The sequence below is a fragment of the Nelumbo nucifera genome, chromosome 1, assembly GCF_055504915.1.
Source record: "Nelumbo nucifera cultivar China Antique chromosome 1, China Antique-T2T, whole genome shotgun sequence".
NCBI classification, from domain to species: Eukaryota; Viridiplantae; Streptophyta; class Magnoliopsida; order Proteales; family Nelumbonaceae; genus Nelumbo; species Nelumbo nucifera.
The window spans coordinates 7756438-7773752 of record NC_142649.1 but is presented as its reverse complement, the minus strand read 5'-3'; the positions used below and the strand labels follow the sequence as shown (position 1 = coordinate 7773752).

General features: G+C 46.8%; 1 protein-coding gene and 1 non-coding gene across 2 annotated transcripts; one reads left to right on the top strand and one right to left on the bottom strand.

The window, feature by feature from the left end:
* The first annotated feature begins 4286 nt into the window (after window positions 1-4286).
* LOC104586984 (uncharacterized) lies at window positions 4287-17188 on the top strand. The gene is made up of 3 exons (XM_088896431.1): window positions 4287-4844; window positions 4987-5179; window positions 5849-17188. The coding sequence occupies exon 3, from the start codon at window positions 7215-7217 to the stop codon at window positions 8463-8465; it is 1251 nt and encodes a 416-aa protein (XP_088752557.1). The 5' UTR covers window positions 4287-4844; window positions 4987-5179; window positions 5849-7214; the 3' UTR covers window positions 8466-17188.
* On the bottom strand, window positions 4481-4552 carry TRNAT-UGU (transfer RNA threonine (anticodon UGU)). The gene has a single exon. It is a non-coding gene; the product is annotated as a tRNA-Thr (tRNA).
* Window positions 17189-17315: the final 127 nt, after the last annotated feature.

Below are 17315 nucleotides of genomic sequence, written 5' to 3'. Positions count from 1 at the left end.
ACTGGAAATCTGGTCCGGTTCAAAGATTCAATTAATCCTACACTGCATGTGCCTTTGGTCTTACCCTGGCGGTTGAGACAGGCCACCTCAACATTTGGCAGCACATCAGTGTCAGCCTTGGCAGGATAAATCTCCCCAGACTTATCCAACGGCTGTAAACATTCTAAATTAACATGAGTCTCATAAGTGTCCAATTTAAAGGAATTACACAGAAACACACCACAGGAACATGAATCAAATATGTACTTTATTCATTTACAATAAATTCATAATGTATATTATTTTGATTGAAGCTAAGGACATCTAACACGACAATACTAAAATCAGGTTAAGTAGTAATTTTGTTTAATTTTTAGTTTATTTACAATTATTATACTTTTAATTTGATTTGGTTTAATATGCAAGTAATAAGGCAACGTGTTGAATGAAAGGCCACATGTTGCCTGATATGGACACGTTGTCTAACAGGGTGCATTCAACGCTTCAACCTTCAAAATCTTCGGCGAGATCATCAATTTTTATTTTATTTAGAATTAATGTATATTTAATTTGATTTGATTTAAGGCAATGTATTGGATGGAAGGCCACGTGTTGCCTATTTTGATTTCATTTAATTTTTGTTTTATTTCATTTATTATTTATCTTAATATTTTCTATTTTCATTTATTTTTTTTATAGCAGACAACTGAAAGTCTGAAATGTTGACTTGATGGCTGACTGGTTGCGGTGATGACTGGTGGGAGCGGTTCAGTGATAATTTATGCGAATATATTAATACTCTGTGATAATTTGCCTTAATTAATTTAATTTTTCTTTTATTTCATTTATTGATTGTATTAATATTATATATTTTCATTTATTTTTTATTTTTCTGATACGCGACAACTGAAAGTCTGAAATATTGACTTGATGGCTAACTGGTTGCAGTGATGGCTGGTGGGAGCGGCTCAGTGATAATTTGTCAGCAACGAATATATTAATACTCTCTTAACTAGAGTTTCTCTTCACATCACACTAGCTCTTCTTCACATTACAGAAGTCTTCCTCACATCACAACATCAGAGTAAGTTTGAAACAATCTCTGAACTGGTTTAACCTGAGTACCTTTGGGCTTCAAAACTCCGCTAGCTAGACTTTATAGTATCATTATTTAGATACTATAGGCTATGCCACAGGATTTTTTTTAACATTTTCTGCAATCAGAAATAGTATTTGATTTGTAGTGTTTTAGGGAAGGGGAGAGTTTTATTAGGATTGGATCAGAGTAGTGGTGGATGCTAAATTATCACCTGGGCCCAGAACTGGATTGGATCAAATTGGTACTGTAGATGTACTTAAGTATCGATTATGAGTTCTTTTCCCTTTTCTTGTCCTTAGCTTTTTGTAATGGGTTATGTTTTCTTTTTTTATTTGCAAAGATTGAGCAAATAGACAATAGGTTAACTCTAATATGAATTCTTGTTCAAGCATTGATCATATTTTGTTGTTCAAATATAGTGTAATTTTTACTATTAATTTAATTAGCCATCTGAAGGGATATAAATTCGTAGCATAGAAATTATAAAGTGAAAAGTGAATAAAAAATAAAAGAAATTAAACACATAAAATACTAAGATTAAATGATTAGTATATAAGATGGCTAGATTGACAAAAATTAAAGATGGTGCAGATGGATGATTCATTGAAAAGTTCCAACCATATACATATGTTTCCCAATTCAAAACTTTTCACAGTTTAGGCAAATATGCAATTATTGCAGTTAAGCCTCAAGACTTTTCCAAACCTAACAAATATTTACTTTTAGTCTTAAAATAACCCTAGGCCAGTAATAACCACCATCCTGTAGTCAAAGCAAGTGGCCCTACATAATTTGGTGAATTGAGAAAATAAGTGCTTCCTTTTATGATTCAACATAATTAGTTTCATGTTGGAACAAAAGTTAGGATCAATCTGGAGAATCTTTAACTCTTCAACCCCACAAATCAACCTAATGACCCAAAAATAAAACAATGTCCATTTTGGGTATTTGATAATTGTACAAATTGGTTTTTGTTTTGCATATATCATGCAGTATGGTTTTGTCAAGTTAACTATGATGCCCAACAATCAAAAGCAGCTTACTATTAGTAAAGTCGAAGATATTGACAAAGAAATTACAAACTAATGTTTCTAAATATTATTTTTTGGATCCATTTTATATAATCATGTAAATATGAGGTTTTTGAATGCATATACATTATAACGGATATCTGTAACATTTAAGATTTGGTTTGCTGTCAAATCCAATCAGAATATGTTTGCTTCAAAAAATGTTTTGAATCACTTTCCAATAATTAAATATGAAATTTTTTTCTATTTGCTCAAACAAGAAGACAGAAAATTAAATACTGAGTCAATTCTCAAAAATGTTTTGAGTCTATTTGGTTTTTGTGATTTCTTGGCCGCCAATGTCACTGTAGATGTGGAAAAACTTGTTTTTGGTTTTTCCCTTGATTTTTTCCATTTTAATATAAATATAGTTTGAGTTCTTTCTCAATCCCTTATTTGTATATCTTTTCCAGCTTCAATAGTTGTATTTCTACGATCACCATTCTTCATTTGAGGTGGAACCGCTAATTGGTTAGGCTTCCAAGCCGATATTCTTTAAATATTTTTCTCTCCCACTCGTCCTCTAAATGCTACCACCATCACCTTTTGTATGCACATTCCATTTCTCCCTTGTACAAAGACCTCTTTATTCTAAATTTCTTAATCTTTCACATCTTAAACCTAACATTGCTTTCTCTATCTCTCTCTCTCTCTCTGGAACCTCATTAGGTTTCCTCCATATGTGCAGGGAGGGGTTCAATGTTTATATAACTATCTTTATTTATTAAGATTTTCCTAATCATCAAGTTTATATTCGTCAGTATTTAAGCTTTACTCTTTTTCTAAATTCCATTTAAATCCTCAACACTTCTGTGATTGGATTTTATCAGCCTATGCAGTCAGTTGTATCTAATTATTTTATCTTCATATTAGGTCTCATTTTCAGTTTTGTCAAATCCAAAAGTGTTTAGCATATTAGATTGTTCCGATGAAAACACTTGGCAAACTCTAAGTCCACACAGATACAACTTCACCTCATCTATCCATAAAAAGAAGTTTGAGTTAATATCCCTATTATGCTACAACAGTCCAACAACGATTATATCAGTTACAATTCATACCCATGTGAAATTGCACATGAAACCCATAAAAATCACTTACAGAATAGGGGCATTCATAACATGTGTCAATTATTCTCTAACTTCTCATATATAGACTCTACAGTAATGCATTCTCCACATCTTCAAACGTAACGTAATGTTTGATTTATTTGAGGGAAAAATAAATGATTTACAAATATTAGATTTGAGGAGAAAATAGAAAATAAAATGTTAACCATTCTTTAAAACATTTTGTCAAATATGTTGTAGGCAGGTGAACAAGCTAGGCAGAACAGGCAAACTGGATGGGCGGGTGGAATGCATGAGTGGGTGGGTGGGCAGGGCGTGTTACACGTGATGAGCGGATAGGTTAGGTGGGCAGTCAAGCATTTTGTTGGGGGATTTTGATTTGTATGATATCTGAAAAACTTCTGATTAATCAACTGGAACTTACGTGGTAGCAATCAGGTGTTGTTTATCAAAATTCATGGATATCATATTTTTCGGCAATATCCAACGATGGGCCATAGCTTCCTTGGACTGCGAAAACACATCCAACCAGTTCGTTTGAAAAGGAAGAAAGCTTCTGAAGCTTGGTTATCCTCTTGGATTTGTCGTAATCATTGCCGTTGAAGAGAAACTACCACTAAGAGGTGTCTTTGTCCATTGTCTGAAAAGGGGTGAAGTGAAACCGTCATTTAAGCATGGATCCTAAAAGGGTAATTTAGGAATTTAAAAAACATACATGTCACATGCTAGCATAAGTTGTAATTAATCAATTTGTTAATTAAGTATTTTATCCTTAAAAAAAATAAAATTATAAGTTTAACCCATTCTAGCCCGTTGAAGGATCAAAGTTATATTTTGTATGTATTTATACTGTACATATTTGCATTTGTACTGCTTTCAAATTGAATCTTAGAAAATGCATAAAAAATGCCCCAATGCAAGTCTACTGGTTGAATTACACATTCAATTTACAAAACTAACCTCTATCACTGAGGTATAAGGACTTCAAGTTTCAAAATATAGCTATTAAAGTTATGTTTGATTTAAAAGAAAAAGATAAGAAATGGGAGCGAAAGATAGGGTAATGTATACATGGTTTGTAAGGATTTTTCTGCCTCTCCCTTCCTTTTTTTATTTTTTCCTTCAAACCAACCACAGCCTAAGTGATTAGGAAAAGGGTAACTTCGTACCTTTCTGTAATTTTCATTTACAAAATGCACAAAAAATGCCCCCATTAAGAAAAGGGTACCATAAAATACAGGGGTGAGGATTTTCACAAAAAATGCCCCCATGCAGGATCGAACTACAGACCTTCAGTTTACAAGACTGACGCTCTACCACTGAGCTATAGGGGCTTTGGGTGTTCAAAACTCGGAAATAATATAACAGTAGATTGGTTGTCCGCAACACAATGCAAACACACGGAGAGAGAGAGAGAGGGACCATCCATCATCCATGGCTTGAAAAGGAGGAGCAAGCGCTGTCCCAGAGATGGACAAGATGAGTCTGGAGCAGTTGAAAGCTTTAAAAAATCAATCTGATCTAGAGGCGAATCTGCTAAAGACAACTTGAGCAGTATCTTAACTGCTACTGTTCGTCTCGTGATATATTCCAATGCTCTTCATGATCTTTCACTCCGTCCCCAAGGTTCTCCCTCTCTAGATCTCTTTCTCTCTCGCACAGATACACACAAACACTACAGACCAGGACTTCAATCTTCAGTCTGTTTTTGTTCTCTTGATTTTCAGCGATTTCAGGGTTGTTATTTTATTTTCGAAATTGAATATAGGGAAGAAAATGCTGGTGTCGCTTACGGCTTTCCTGGGATACTTGACGATGCCGATAAGTTTTTAGTCGGTGTTGGCACTGGATACTTCATCGAGGTTAATTGGTACGGCTTCTCTTTATGTTCCTGGGATGCTTGACGATGCCGATAAGTTTTTATTCGGTGTTGTCACTGGATACTTCATCGAAGTTAGTTGGTAGGTTCATATATTGTAGCTTAATTTTGTTTAAATTCCTCTCCTCGGGGGCTGGCCTGGCCCAGCTCGTTTTATATCGGGCTTGGACAAATTTTCAAACCTGCAGGATTGGGCTCGGGCTGCAAACACCGGGCCGATTTTTTTGAGTTAGGCTTGGGCTTTTTCAAATAAGTCCAACCCGAGATAAGCCTAACCCAATAATATTATATAATATATTATAATATGATTAGAAGTAAAAAGAAGTATTATATTATTAATATATTATCAAATTTCAGTTTAGATTGGGCTTTATATAAGACTAGGCTTAGTCATTTTTTGTTTATAAAGAGGTAAAGCCTAATCTGAACCTGTCTTGACCCAGCCCAACCCATGAACAGGTTTACTTGTGATTGTGAATACCAATACATGACATTCAATGATTCAAGTGCCCGTAAAGTGATGTTTTGATAGTTTTCTCCTCGGAAAAAATTGGATAAAGTATTTAGGAAAACTTGGTGAAGTTATCCTTAATATATGACATTTAAATTTCCTGGTAGTAAGTTTTGAATTTCGGTTTCTTCCAAGTTTTCTTTTTTGCTTGATCATTTAGTAATGTGGTTTCTGCTTTTTATCATGCATGTTATTACATGGAAAGTTAGGATACAATTAATGTTGTTTTCTTTCTTGCAGTTCTGCTACCTGATCGGATTTGGGTTCTTCTCTTTAAAGTCTATTGAAGAACTCCCTGTGCATCTCATTTAAATTTCCCACATTAGTTTTTTCCTTTTTGTTTTTATGTATAGAAATCTTTCATTCTAAATTTTTGTGGTATCGATGTGATACCCACACTTTTAATTTTTGGCTTTTTTTATTTATTTTTTGGCTTTATTGGTGTGGTCTCAAGATGTTTTGATAGTTTTCTCCTTAGAAAAAATTGGATGAAGTATTTAAGAAAGCTTGTTGAAGTTATTCCTAATATATGATGATGAAGGGAAATTTGGCCCGACCTCGTGATCGCCCGACACGTGGCAAAGGCAAGCAGCTCGGGACAGTAGAGCGTCCAAAGCGAACATCGGAAGCAAGTCCAAACTCACTACCGAGCCCAAGCTCCAGACCGCTGTACTTAGTCCGAGCTCCTTGTTAAGAGTGAGCTCCCTGTCAAAGGCCCGAGCTCCCTAAGTCTGAGCTCCCTACTAGGAGCCCGAGCTCCCTGTTAAGAGCGAGCTCACTGTTAAGGGTCCGAGCTCCCCAAGAACCCGAGCACCCTAAAATTCGAGCTCCCTATTAAAAACAAACTCCCTACTGGGAGTCCGAGCTCCCTATTAAGAGCGAACTCCCTACTGAGAACCCGAGCTCCCTGCAAGGAGCACGAACTATACTGGGCCAAGCCTCACAAAGCTGACCCGAGCTGACCCGTGGCAGCTCGGAACACTCCAAACCGAACTCAAGGCACCTCGCTCACCACTCCAACACTTCACTCCCAAAGCACCAGGCCAGCCAAACGTACCCGACACCAAGGACGTCCGTACCCAAAAGCGACGCACCTGACTGATTTGGGATCTGACGCCTGACAGCCGCATTTCAAACAGCTTCCTGCCACCGCCACCTGCAATCGTCGTCACTTGCCGCAGAGACGGCTCCGACAAAAGGAACAGTGGCGGTTCTGTCCGGCCAGAGGAAATGACACCCGAACTGGCAGGAGTTCAGAAGTAATCATGCCCGACTTGACGGAGACCTGGAAGTGAGTGCGCGAGGTGGTTATAAAAGGCTTCTACCCCCCAGGAACGAGGTATGCTAACTTTCGCGCTATCTGGTTATTCTTGCCTTTGAAGGATTCTAACTTGAGCTTCGGAGCCCTTACGCCGGGTTCTCCTCGGAGCTTCTCTTCTCCTTCTGTTTCAGGTCCCTGTTACTCAGTTCAGAGGCAAGATCATCGACAGCTAAGACCGGCCAGATTGTGCATCATCAATTGGCGTCGTCTGTGGGAATACGCTTCAAAAAGCCTCCCTCCAAAACTTTCATACCCTTTTCTTCTTCTCTGAGAAACTCAATACCCATGGCCTCATCCAGCAACGCCGGACGCGGCATAGAGACAAACACCACCGGGGAACAGCTCCAAGTTCCCGTGGTGTGTGTTGGGCAGTTCACCATCCCCCTCTCAGTGGATGGAATCCCCAATCTTACTACGCCACAAGCAGTGGCGCCTGTAAGCCTACTTTCCGCAAACATCCCCTTCCCTCTTCCCATCGAGACTACCTTCACTGAACCAACCACCGTCCCCCTGGCAGCTAGCCAAAATCGGTTGGACGACTTAATGCAGTGCATGCGGGCGATGCAAGCCCAGATGCAGCAGTTCCAGCAACACCAGCTTCACCAGCACCAAGTGTTGCACAACCTCTCCCAATACCACTATCAACAGCAGTTCCCCCAACTGACACCGAACCAACCACTACTTCCACCTCGCCACCCTGCCCCGAAGCCAGTAAAGGCCTCTCCACAGGATGGGCGCCTCCACCAAGGAAAGGCCTCCAGGCCCCAGAATCCCCCAAACAGCCAGGCCTCGTCCCCAGGCCGGAGAGAAAGAAAAGTCATCCCCGCCTCGCGGCTCGCAGGCGGATCAGGAACCTCGCCCGCAAGGTCGGCACCTCGGGTCTCCAAACCGGAGTCCCCACTGGTGGGAAACCGATTCGGCGCACTGGCAGCAGCGGACTACCAGCACTCCGAGCCCATCGAGCTCGGCAACACGGAGGCCAGCAGCGCCAGCACAAGGCCCACTCAGCAGCGAAGACGCCGTCGAAGTCGACGAACCGCCACCCGCGTCTTATCCGAGCTCAGAGGCAAAGGCGAGACGAGCTCGGACGAGGTAGGAGTCGCCCCGATTCTCTCAGTTCCTTCCCCCCTCGCCTCAGAACTCCTGGCAGTCCCCTTGCCTAGAGATTTCAAGCTCCCGCCCCTAGACAAGTACGACGGATCCTTCGACCCCAACGACCACGTGGACGCTTTCCAGTCCCAAATGCACCTCGCCAGGGCCAGCGAATCATGCATGTGCATGGCCTTCACCACCACCCTCAAGGGGGTAGCCCGCACTTGGTACAGGAACCTGGCCCCCGGATCGATAAAGTGTTGGGCTCAGTTCGTGCAGGTCTTCACTGCACACTTTGTCCCCAGCAAACGGTGCCCCAGAGCAGAGGAAAGCATCTTCGGAGTAGTCCAAAGGGAAGGAGAACCCATACGGGGCTACATCAAACGATTCAATGAGGCATGCTTACAGATACCCCGGTTAGACCCCGGGTGCAGCTCGCCATAGCGAAAAGAGGGGTGACGCACAAGGAATTCAAGTGGCACATGGTAGCTAACCAGCCCGCAACCGTGGTCGAGTTCCTCAAGCTTGCGGACAAGTTCATGAGGACGGAGGAGGAAATCAACCAAATAACCGAGGGCGGAAACGAGAAAAGAAAGAGGGACGGCGAGCCCTCTAGCTCGGCCGACCGAAAAAACCTGGCCCGGGACCCAAAACCGAACCAGTCGTTCCGAGCTCCCCTGCCAGTTCGGACGGATTACACGCCACTGAACACGAGGCGGACCGAGATCCTAATGACGATCAAGGACGCCCCCTTCGTGAAATGGCCACCTCGCCTAAAGGGAAATCCGAACGAAAGAAACAAGAATTTGTATTGTAGTTTCCATAGGGACCACGGTCACAGTACCGAACAATGTAATAACCTCCGAGACGAGATAGAGGGGCTCATCCGTCGCGGATACTTAAGAAACTTTGTACAGCACAACAATAATAGCAATAAAGCGGATCAGCCGGGCGAACACTTAAAAGACGCCCCGGAGACTAGCAACAGGCCTGCCGAACCGATGCAGCGACAGCCTCCGGCAGAAAGGCCAGTTCGGGGAACCATCCATGTAATTGTGGGAGGTTCGGTGGTGGCGGGGTGCACATCAGCGGCAGCCCAGACCTCAGTTCGCGAAACGGTCATCGAGGAGCGGAACCCCCCGAAGAGGCCGATGACCGAGGAGCCGATCCTCTTCACAGAAGATGACGCGCGGGGAGTTCGCTACCCTCACGATGACGCACTTGTCATTAAACTCAGGATCAGCAACTTCGAGGTTGGGCGCGTGCTCGTAGATTCAGGCAGCTCGGCGGACATCCTATTCAAGTCGGCGTTTGATCGGCTACAGCTGCCAAGGAGCGAACTAAAACCTGCAAGCACTCCCCTGGTGGGCTTCAGCGGGGAAGAAGTCAGGCCCCTTGGAAAGATAACGGTGCCCGTGGAAGTCGGCACGTGGCCTTGTGCGGTCAGACTCAACCACGATTTTCTGGTGGTCGCGACCCCCTCCCCATACAACGCCATAATAGGACGGCCAATCACGCATATCCTGCGGGCGGTGGTCTCTACTTACTATTTGGCAATGAAGTTCCCTACGGATTTCGGTGTGGGGGTAGTGCGGGGCGACCAGCTCGAGTCCCGCAAGTGCTACGTCGCCGCCCTAAAGGGCAAGTCCAAGCCGGCCGGCGACCTCGATCTGAAGCGACCTACGGAGCAAGGCGAAGAACGAGCCTTGCCAACAGAAGAAACAGTCGTGATCCCGACCTCACCTACGGACCCAGCTCGCGCACTCCAGATTGGTGCTTCTGTCAAGGAACCCCTACGGACCGAACTGGTAAGTTTTTTACTCCAAAATTTAGATAGTTTTGCATGGTCCGTGGCCGATATGCCCAGTATTGACCCTAGTCTTATAACTCACAAACTTAACACTGACCCTTTAGTCAGACCCGTTAAACAGAAGAAACGGAACTTAGCCCCGGAGCACTGGAAAGCGGTCGACGAGGAAGTCGAAAAGCTCCTCGTGGCAGACTTCATAAGGGAAGTCCATTACCCGAGCTGGGTGGCCAACCCTGTGCTGGTGAAAAAGGCGAACGGCAAGTGGCACATGTGCGTCGACTACACCGACCTAAACCGAGCTTGCCCGAGCTGGGTGGCCAACCTCTTCCTAGGATCGACCGCCTAGTGGACGCGACCTCGGGACATGAATTGCTAAGCTTCCTGGATGCCTACTCAGGCTACAACCAAATCCGGATGGACCAGTCCGACGAGGAAAAAACCAGCTTCATAACCGAGTTCGGTCTATACTACTACAAGGTCATGCCCTTCGGGTTAAAAAACGCCGGGGCGACCTTCCAAAGACTTGTAAATAGGCTGTTTCGGCCCCTGATCGGCACAAAGATAGAGTGCTATGTAGACGACATGGTTGTCAAAACACAATTTTCGCAAGAATTAATACAAGACTTAGATTCTGTCTTCCAAATCCTACGTCAGTATAACATGAAATTAAACCCCAACAAATGTGTCTTTGGCATCACCTCGGGCAAGTTCCTGGGCTACGTTGTCAATCGATGTGGCATCGAGGCCAACCCAGACAAAATACAAACCATCCTAGATATGAGACCACCTCGGAAAATAAAAGAAGTCCAAAGGGTAAACGGCCGCATAGCCGCCCTAAGCCGCTTCATGTCCAAGTCGGCAGATCGCTGCCTACCCTTCTTCAAAGCAATCAAAGGCAAAGGGTTCGAATGGACCCAAGATTGTCAGCTCGCGTTTGACGAGCTAAAAGGCTACCTCGCCAATGTGCCAACCTTAGCTCGGCCCGAGGAAGGCGAAGTCTTAGAGCTGTACCTCTCGGCTAGCGACGAGGTGGTCAGTTCGGTACTAGTAAAGGAGGCAGACCGGGTCCAACGACCCATATATTATGTTAGTAAAATCTTGCAGGGAGCAGAGACAAGGTACCCGCAGATAGAAAAGCTAGCGTATGCCCTAGTGGTAGCAGCACGGAAACTCCGCCCGTACTTCCAGGCCCATACCGTCATCGTCCTGACCGACAAATCTCTGAGACAAGTTTTACTCAAACCCGAGGTTTCTGGCCAGCTGACGAAGTGGTCCATCGAACTCAGCGAATACGATCTCCAGTACAAGCCAAGAACTGCCATCAAGGCCCAAGCCTTGGCAGATTTTATCGCAGAGTGCACGTTCAACCCCGAAGCCCCTGAGCTGGTCGAGCCCGAGGTCCCCAGTTCGGGCGAACTCGGAGCTCCCAAGCCAAACGAGTCCGAACCCCGTGAAGTAGCAGCCAGCGTGGCTTCCCTCCTGGTTAGACCAAGCGCGAACTGGGATGAGGAGCCCTGGATCCTTCACATAGATGGCTCCTCGAACCAACAAGGCAGCGGAGCTGGAATAGTGCTACGCGGCCCGGGCGGAACAAAACTGGAATACGCACTACGCTTTGAGTTCGCGGCATCCAACGATGAGGCGGAGTACGAGGCAATGATAGCCGGGCTAAACCTAGCGCGCAAGGTCGGAGCAAAGCACATGGTTATCTGCAGTGATTCCCAGCTCGTGGTCAACCAAGTTACAGGCGAGTACGAAGCACGCGAACTCACTATGATTGTGTACTTAGCAAAAGTAAAGGAAGCTCTGCTCAACTTCCAATCACACTTCATCAAGCAAATCCCGAGGTCAGAGAACGGTGAGGCCGACGCCCTGTCCCGACTGGCTAGCACGAGCCACAACGCCAGGAGAACCGTGTACGTAGAGGACTTGCCTCGGCCCAGCATTCTCGGTGGGGCAGAAGAGGTCGCTCCCGTCACCGAAGCAGAGCCGAGCTGGATCGACCCACTCGCAAGCTTCCTGTTAGACGGAACCCTCCCCGCGAACCGCAACACAGCCAAGAGGGTGCAGCACCAGGCAGCCAAATACGTCATGATAGATGAACGGTTGTACCGACGATCCTACATGCTCCCCTATCTGCGATGCTTGCGCCCAGCCGAAGCCGAGCTGGTACTCCGTGACATCCATGAAGGCTTGTGCGGCGGACACCTAGGGGGCAGAGCCCTCGCCCAAAAGGCACTTCGACAAGGATACTACTGGCCAACAATGAAGACAGAGGCAATCGAGCTCGTCAGAAAATGCGGCAAGTGTCAGAAGCAAGCCAGCATCCACCATCAGCCCGCTGCCGACCTCAAATACCTCACCAGTCCATGGCCCTTCGCCCAATGGGGCATCGACCTCCTGGGGCCATTCCCACCAGTGACAGGCGGGAGAAAATTCCTAGTGGTGGCAGTAGATTATTTCATAAAGTGGATAGAAGCCGAACCCCTGGCAATAGTTACAGCCCGAAACATACAAAACTTCTTTTGGAAGAACATCGTATGTCGCTTCGGGCTACCTCGGGTACTGATCTCCGACAACGGCAAACAGTTCGAAGATATCAAGTTCCAAGAATGGTGCCGAAGTATGGGAATTAGTCAGAACTTCACATCGGTCGCACACCCGCAGGCAAATGGCCAAACAGAAGTAATGAACAGAGCCATCCTCCGCAGACTGAAAGCGCGATTGGACCGAGCGAAAGGTTTGTGGGAGGACGAACTACCAAGTGTTTTATGGGCACACCGAACCACGGAAAAGACCGCCACAGGTGAGACCCCCTTTAACCTCACCTACGGCACCGAAGCAGTGATCCCGGCGGAAATCGAAGTGCCTACGTTGCGACTAGAAGCGTACGACGAACGGACAAACGAGGATGAGTTACGCACCAACCTCGACCTACTGGACGAAGTGAGAGACCTCGCGCACATCCGAACTGTGGCTTACCAACAAAAGGTAGCTCGGTACTACAACGCGCGAGTAAAGAAGAGGAACTTCTGCGTCGGCGACCTGGTTCGCCGTAAGGTCATGGTGCCCGAACCCAGCATAGGGAAACTTAAACCAAACTGGGAAGGACCCTACAGAGTAATGAAAACACTCGGTGGGGGAGCGTACGAGCTCGGAACCCTAGAAGGGAAACAAGTACCCCGAGCATGGAACGTTGTCAACTTGAGAAGGTACTATCTATAGGCCACCAAGGCAAGTACGCCGAAGTCATTTCATAAAACGAACTGAGGGACCGAAATGGTCAGTTCGGCAAAAAATATAGCTCGAAGACACCAGTACATGAACAAAAAGACATTTCATTTCAAAACAGATGTGTACATTTAAAAAAAAAAAGGTGTACATTCACAAGCCCGGGGCTACTTCATCGTTATCAGAAGCCTCTTCAACAACGCCCGAAGGACCTGCCTCCCCCTCGGAGTCTGGTTCGGCATCCGCAGCATTAGCCATCTCCGGAGTGATGCGCGAAGTGGATATGGCGCTGGTATCGAGGTCGGGGTACGTATTCTGGATCATCCACCGACTTAGCTTGAAACCCCTCCTGTAGGAGTCTACCATCAGGTCATCGAAATCCGGCGAAGCAATGTAATCGCTAACAGCCTTCTTCTTCGCGTCTTCGATGCCTTGAGAGAAGATCCGAGTCCTCTCCCTGATATCCTCCTGAAGATACTCGACTTGGTGCTCCAGGTCCAGCTTCATTTCCGCCATACGCTGCACCACCACTCCCATGGCCTCGGCATCCCTCTGAGACCTCGCCTGCCTAGACCGCGCACGGCGAGCAGCAGCATCAGCAGCACGAGCATTCTCCTCGGCAGCTCGCGCCTGCCTCGTGCATTTCTCCACCTGGTTCGCCAAGGCGTGAATGGAGGAGTTCACCTATCAAAGGAAAACGGGATCAGAGAAACGAATAAAAGAATAAAAGCCGAGCTCTAAAGAAGGAATCACTTACCACCATGGCATGAGTAACGGCACGGCAGGCCACTTGGTGCAGAGGGAGCTCGGTCCACGCCGCAACTTCCTCGGGAAACATCACCTCCTTACTCCGTTGAAGAGCATGAACTAGCGACAGCACGCTCCTGAAGTCCCCCGGGGCCTCCGAGCCCGACGGCCCAGCTCGCATATGAGCGGACTCGGAATAGGCGGGAGCCCCCGTGTGTGTGGTTTCGGCATAAGGAGCCCCCACCGGCCCCTGCATAAGAGGAACCATCTCGGGCTCCTCTGTCGGATAATCCGGCACCTCGGGCTCCGCAGCTCGGGACGGCTCGACGCGAGCTCGCTTGGCCACCCGCTTTCTCCTCTTCATGCCCTCGAACAAGTGCCCACCTCGGGTCCCTCGAGATTCCATTGTACCTGCGAAAAGGAGTTCGGCATCAGTAAGACGTAAAAGAAGAGCAAGACAAGATCACTAGGGAAAGAACCTACCCGAACTCAGGCCCGCAGCAATAAGCTTGGCCTCCGTCAGATACCATTGGCAATCCAGCCCAAGCCGCGCCCATTGCCGGAGGCCCTTCGCCGTCTCCTCATCAAGTGTGATGCCGGAATCAGGAGCGGCCACCCCCCAGCCGGTCTGAAACGGCCACCCCATCGCACTTCACACCCCGAAATAGTCCCGCTTCCACGCCAGGACCTTATTGGGGAGTCCGTGTAAGAGCTTGAAGCCCGGGCGAGGGGACAAGTAGTATGCCCGCCTACGCTCAGGAAGGGGACCCACTTGCTTTTTCAGCATTAAGATAGAAGAAAAAATTCTCCAGATCCAGAGGGAAGTTCTCGTCACAAAATAAAGAGATCGTTCCCACTAAGTTCCTAATAGAGTTCGGGTGAAGCTGGCCAACCGTCACACCGAAGTGGTTTAGGACCTCGACAAGAAGAGGGTGGAAGGGCAGTCACAGCCCCGCGGCGAGCTGTTCCCGGAAAATCACCATCTCATCAGGACTGTGTTCCCAAGGAAAGCTGCCCGTAGGGATAAAGTAACTGTACTCACTGGGCAAATTGTAGTAGTCTACGAGGGTTTGAAGTTCCTCAAGCGTCATAGTCAAAGGGCCGAACTGATCTACAACCCAGCCACGACGGGAGGTGGATGCTGACCTACCCAAAGCACCTCGGGTGGTAGGCCCGACCCCTTCCTCAGGACCTACATCGGGCTCACTTGAACTACCAGGGGACGCAAACTGGTTCGTAGAACCCACATCAGACCCGCTTGAACAGTCTGAACCCTCCAAACCAGACATCGTGAAACGGAACGGGATTCCAAAAACACTCACCCGGGAAGAAGACTGAAGCAGACCGCGAGAACTCGAACAAGAAAGAAGACCTGGGACGCGAGCTGAAAAGCCTGGACGCGAGCTGAAACTTAAGGCGCGAGCTCAAGATGTACAATAGTAGCAAGGACGGGTCCCCCCCCACGCACACTATTTATATCCACAGCGTACGGAAAGCGACGGCCCAGATCGAAGCCATACCAACGACCCACAGCCGCGCTAAGCCGCACGTCTTCCAAGACCAATCGGCGCACGTCTTTCCGAAACTGACGGAACGTCGCGCACGTCTTGTCAGAGGACAGGTGTCAGCACGCGTCTTCCCGAAACTGACGGGGTAACGGCGCACGTCTCCTCGCAATAAAAGCGTTTGCAGCGCAACTCCCGAACAACTGCCGTCACGACTCCCAAACGCGCGCCCTTTTTTGAAAATCAAATTAGAACAAGCGCGCTCAGCACGGACCAAAACCCTCCTGCTACCTTGCAAACTCCCCGCACCAAGACGGGACCGTTGTCGCAGGGAGTGGGGGGCAATTGATGAAGGGAAATTTGGCCCGACCTCGCGATCACCCGACACGTGGTAAAGGCAAGCAGCTCGGGACAGTAAAGCGCCCAAAGCGAACATCGGAAGCAAGTCCAAACTCACTACCGAGCCCGAGCTCCAGACCGCTGTACTTAGTCCGAGCTCCTTGTTAAGAGCGAACTCCCTGTCAAAGGCCCGAGCTCCCTAAAAACCCGAGCTCCCTAAGCCCGAGCTCCCTGTCAAAGGCCCGAGCTCCCTAAGTCTGAGCTCCCTACTAGGAGCCCGAGCTCCCTAAGAACCCGAGCTCCCTACTAGGAGCCCGAGCTCCCTGTTAAGAGTGAGCTCCCTGTTAAGGGTCCGAGCTCCCCAAGAACCCGAGCACCCTAAAATCCGAGCTCCCTATTAAGAACAAACTCCCTACTGGGAGTCCGAGCTCCCTATTAAGAGCGAACTCCCTACTGAGAACCCGAGCTCCCTGCAAGGAGCACAAACTATACTGGGCCAAGCCTCACAAAGCTGACCCGAGCTGACCCGTGGCAGCTCGGAACACTCCAAACCGAACTCAAGGCACCTCGCTCGCCACTCCAACACTTCACTCCCAAAGCACCAGGCCAGCCAAATGTACCTGACACCAAGGACGCCCGTACCCAAAAGCGACGCACCTGACTGATTTGGGATCTGACGCCTGACAGCCGCATTTCAAACGGCTTCCTGCCACCGCCACCTGCAATTGTCGTCACTTGCCGCAGAGACGGCTCCGACAAAAGGAACAGTGGCGGTTCTGTCCGGCCAGAGGAAATGACACCCGAACTGGCAGGAGTTCAGAAGTAATCATGCCCGACCTGACGGAGACCTGGAAGTGAGTGTGCGAGGTGGTTATAAAAGGCTTCTACCCCCCAGGAACGGGGTATGCTAACTTTCGCGCTATCTGGTTATTCTTGCCTTTGAAGGATTCTAACTTGAGCTTCGGAGCCCTTACGCCGGGTTCTCCCCGGAGCTTCTCTTCTCCTTCCGTTTCAGGTCACTGTTACTCAGTTCAAAGGCAAGATCATCGACAGCTAAGACCGGCCAGATTGTGCATCATCATATGACATTTAAATTCGGTGAACATGGGTAGAGTTTTCATTTTTCACTGTTAAATGAACATGGGTAGAGTTTTCATTTTTCACTGTTATATTCTATTAGGTGTCTTTATTTTTCCAAGTTTTCTTTCTTGCTTGATCATTTAGTAATGTGGTTTCTGTTTTTTATCATGCATGTTATTACATGGAAAGTTGGGATACAATTAACACCAATAAAGCCAAACTTTCATATGCATGTTATTTCTTTTTCCTTTTTTTTTGTTTGCCTTTCTGTTTTTGTCATTGAATATTTTATAGAGTAAATACCGGGTAGTAACACTTGAGAGCCTAAACTTCCATATGCGATAATTTAAGTAATCTAAACTTTCTGAAATATACATTTTAGTCCAAAGTCCAATTCCGTTTAAAACTGATGATAAGAATAAAATTATAAAAATGCCCTTCTCTTTTTCATTCTTTTTTATTTTTGAATTCAAACAATGGTGGCAAAAATTTATGGTGGGCATGGCAATTTTCCCCAACCTCGATATATATAATTTCAAAATCAGAGTTGGGGATGAGAATATAATCCCTGTCCTGAACCTG

Bases quoted from the DNA above. Each gene is read 5' to 3' on its own strand.
- LOC104586984 (XM_088896431.1), top strand. From the start codon at position 7,215: ATGGCCTCATCCAGCAACGCCGGACGCGGCATAGAGACAAACACCACC.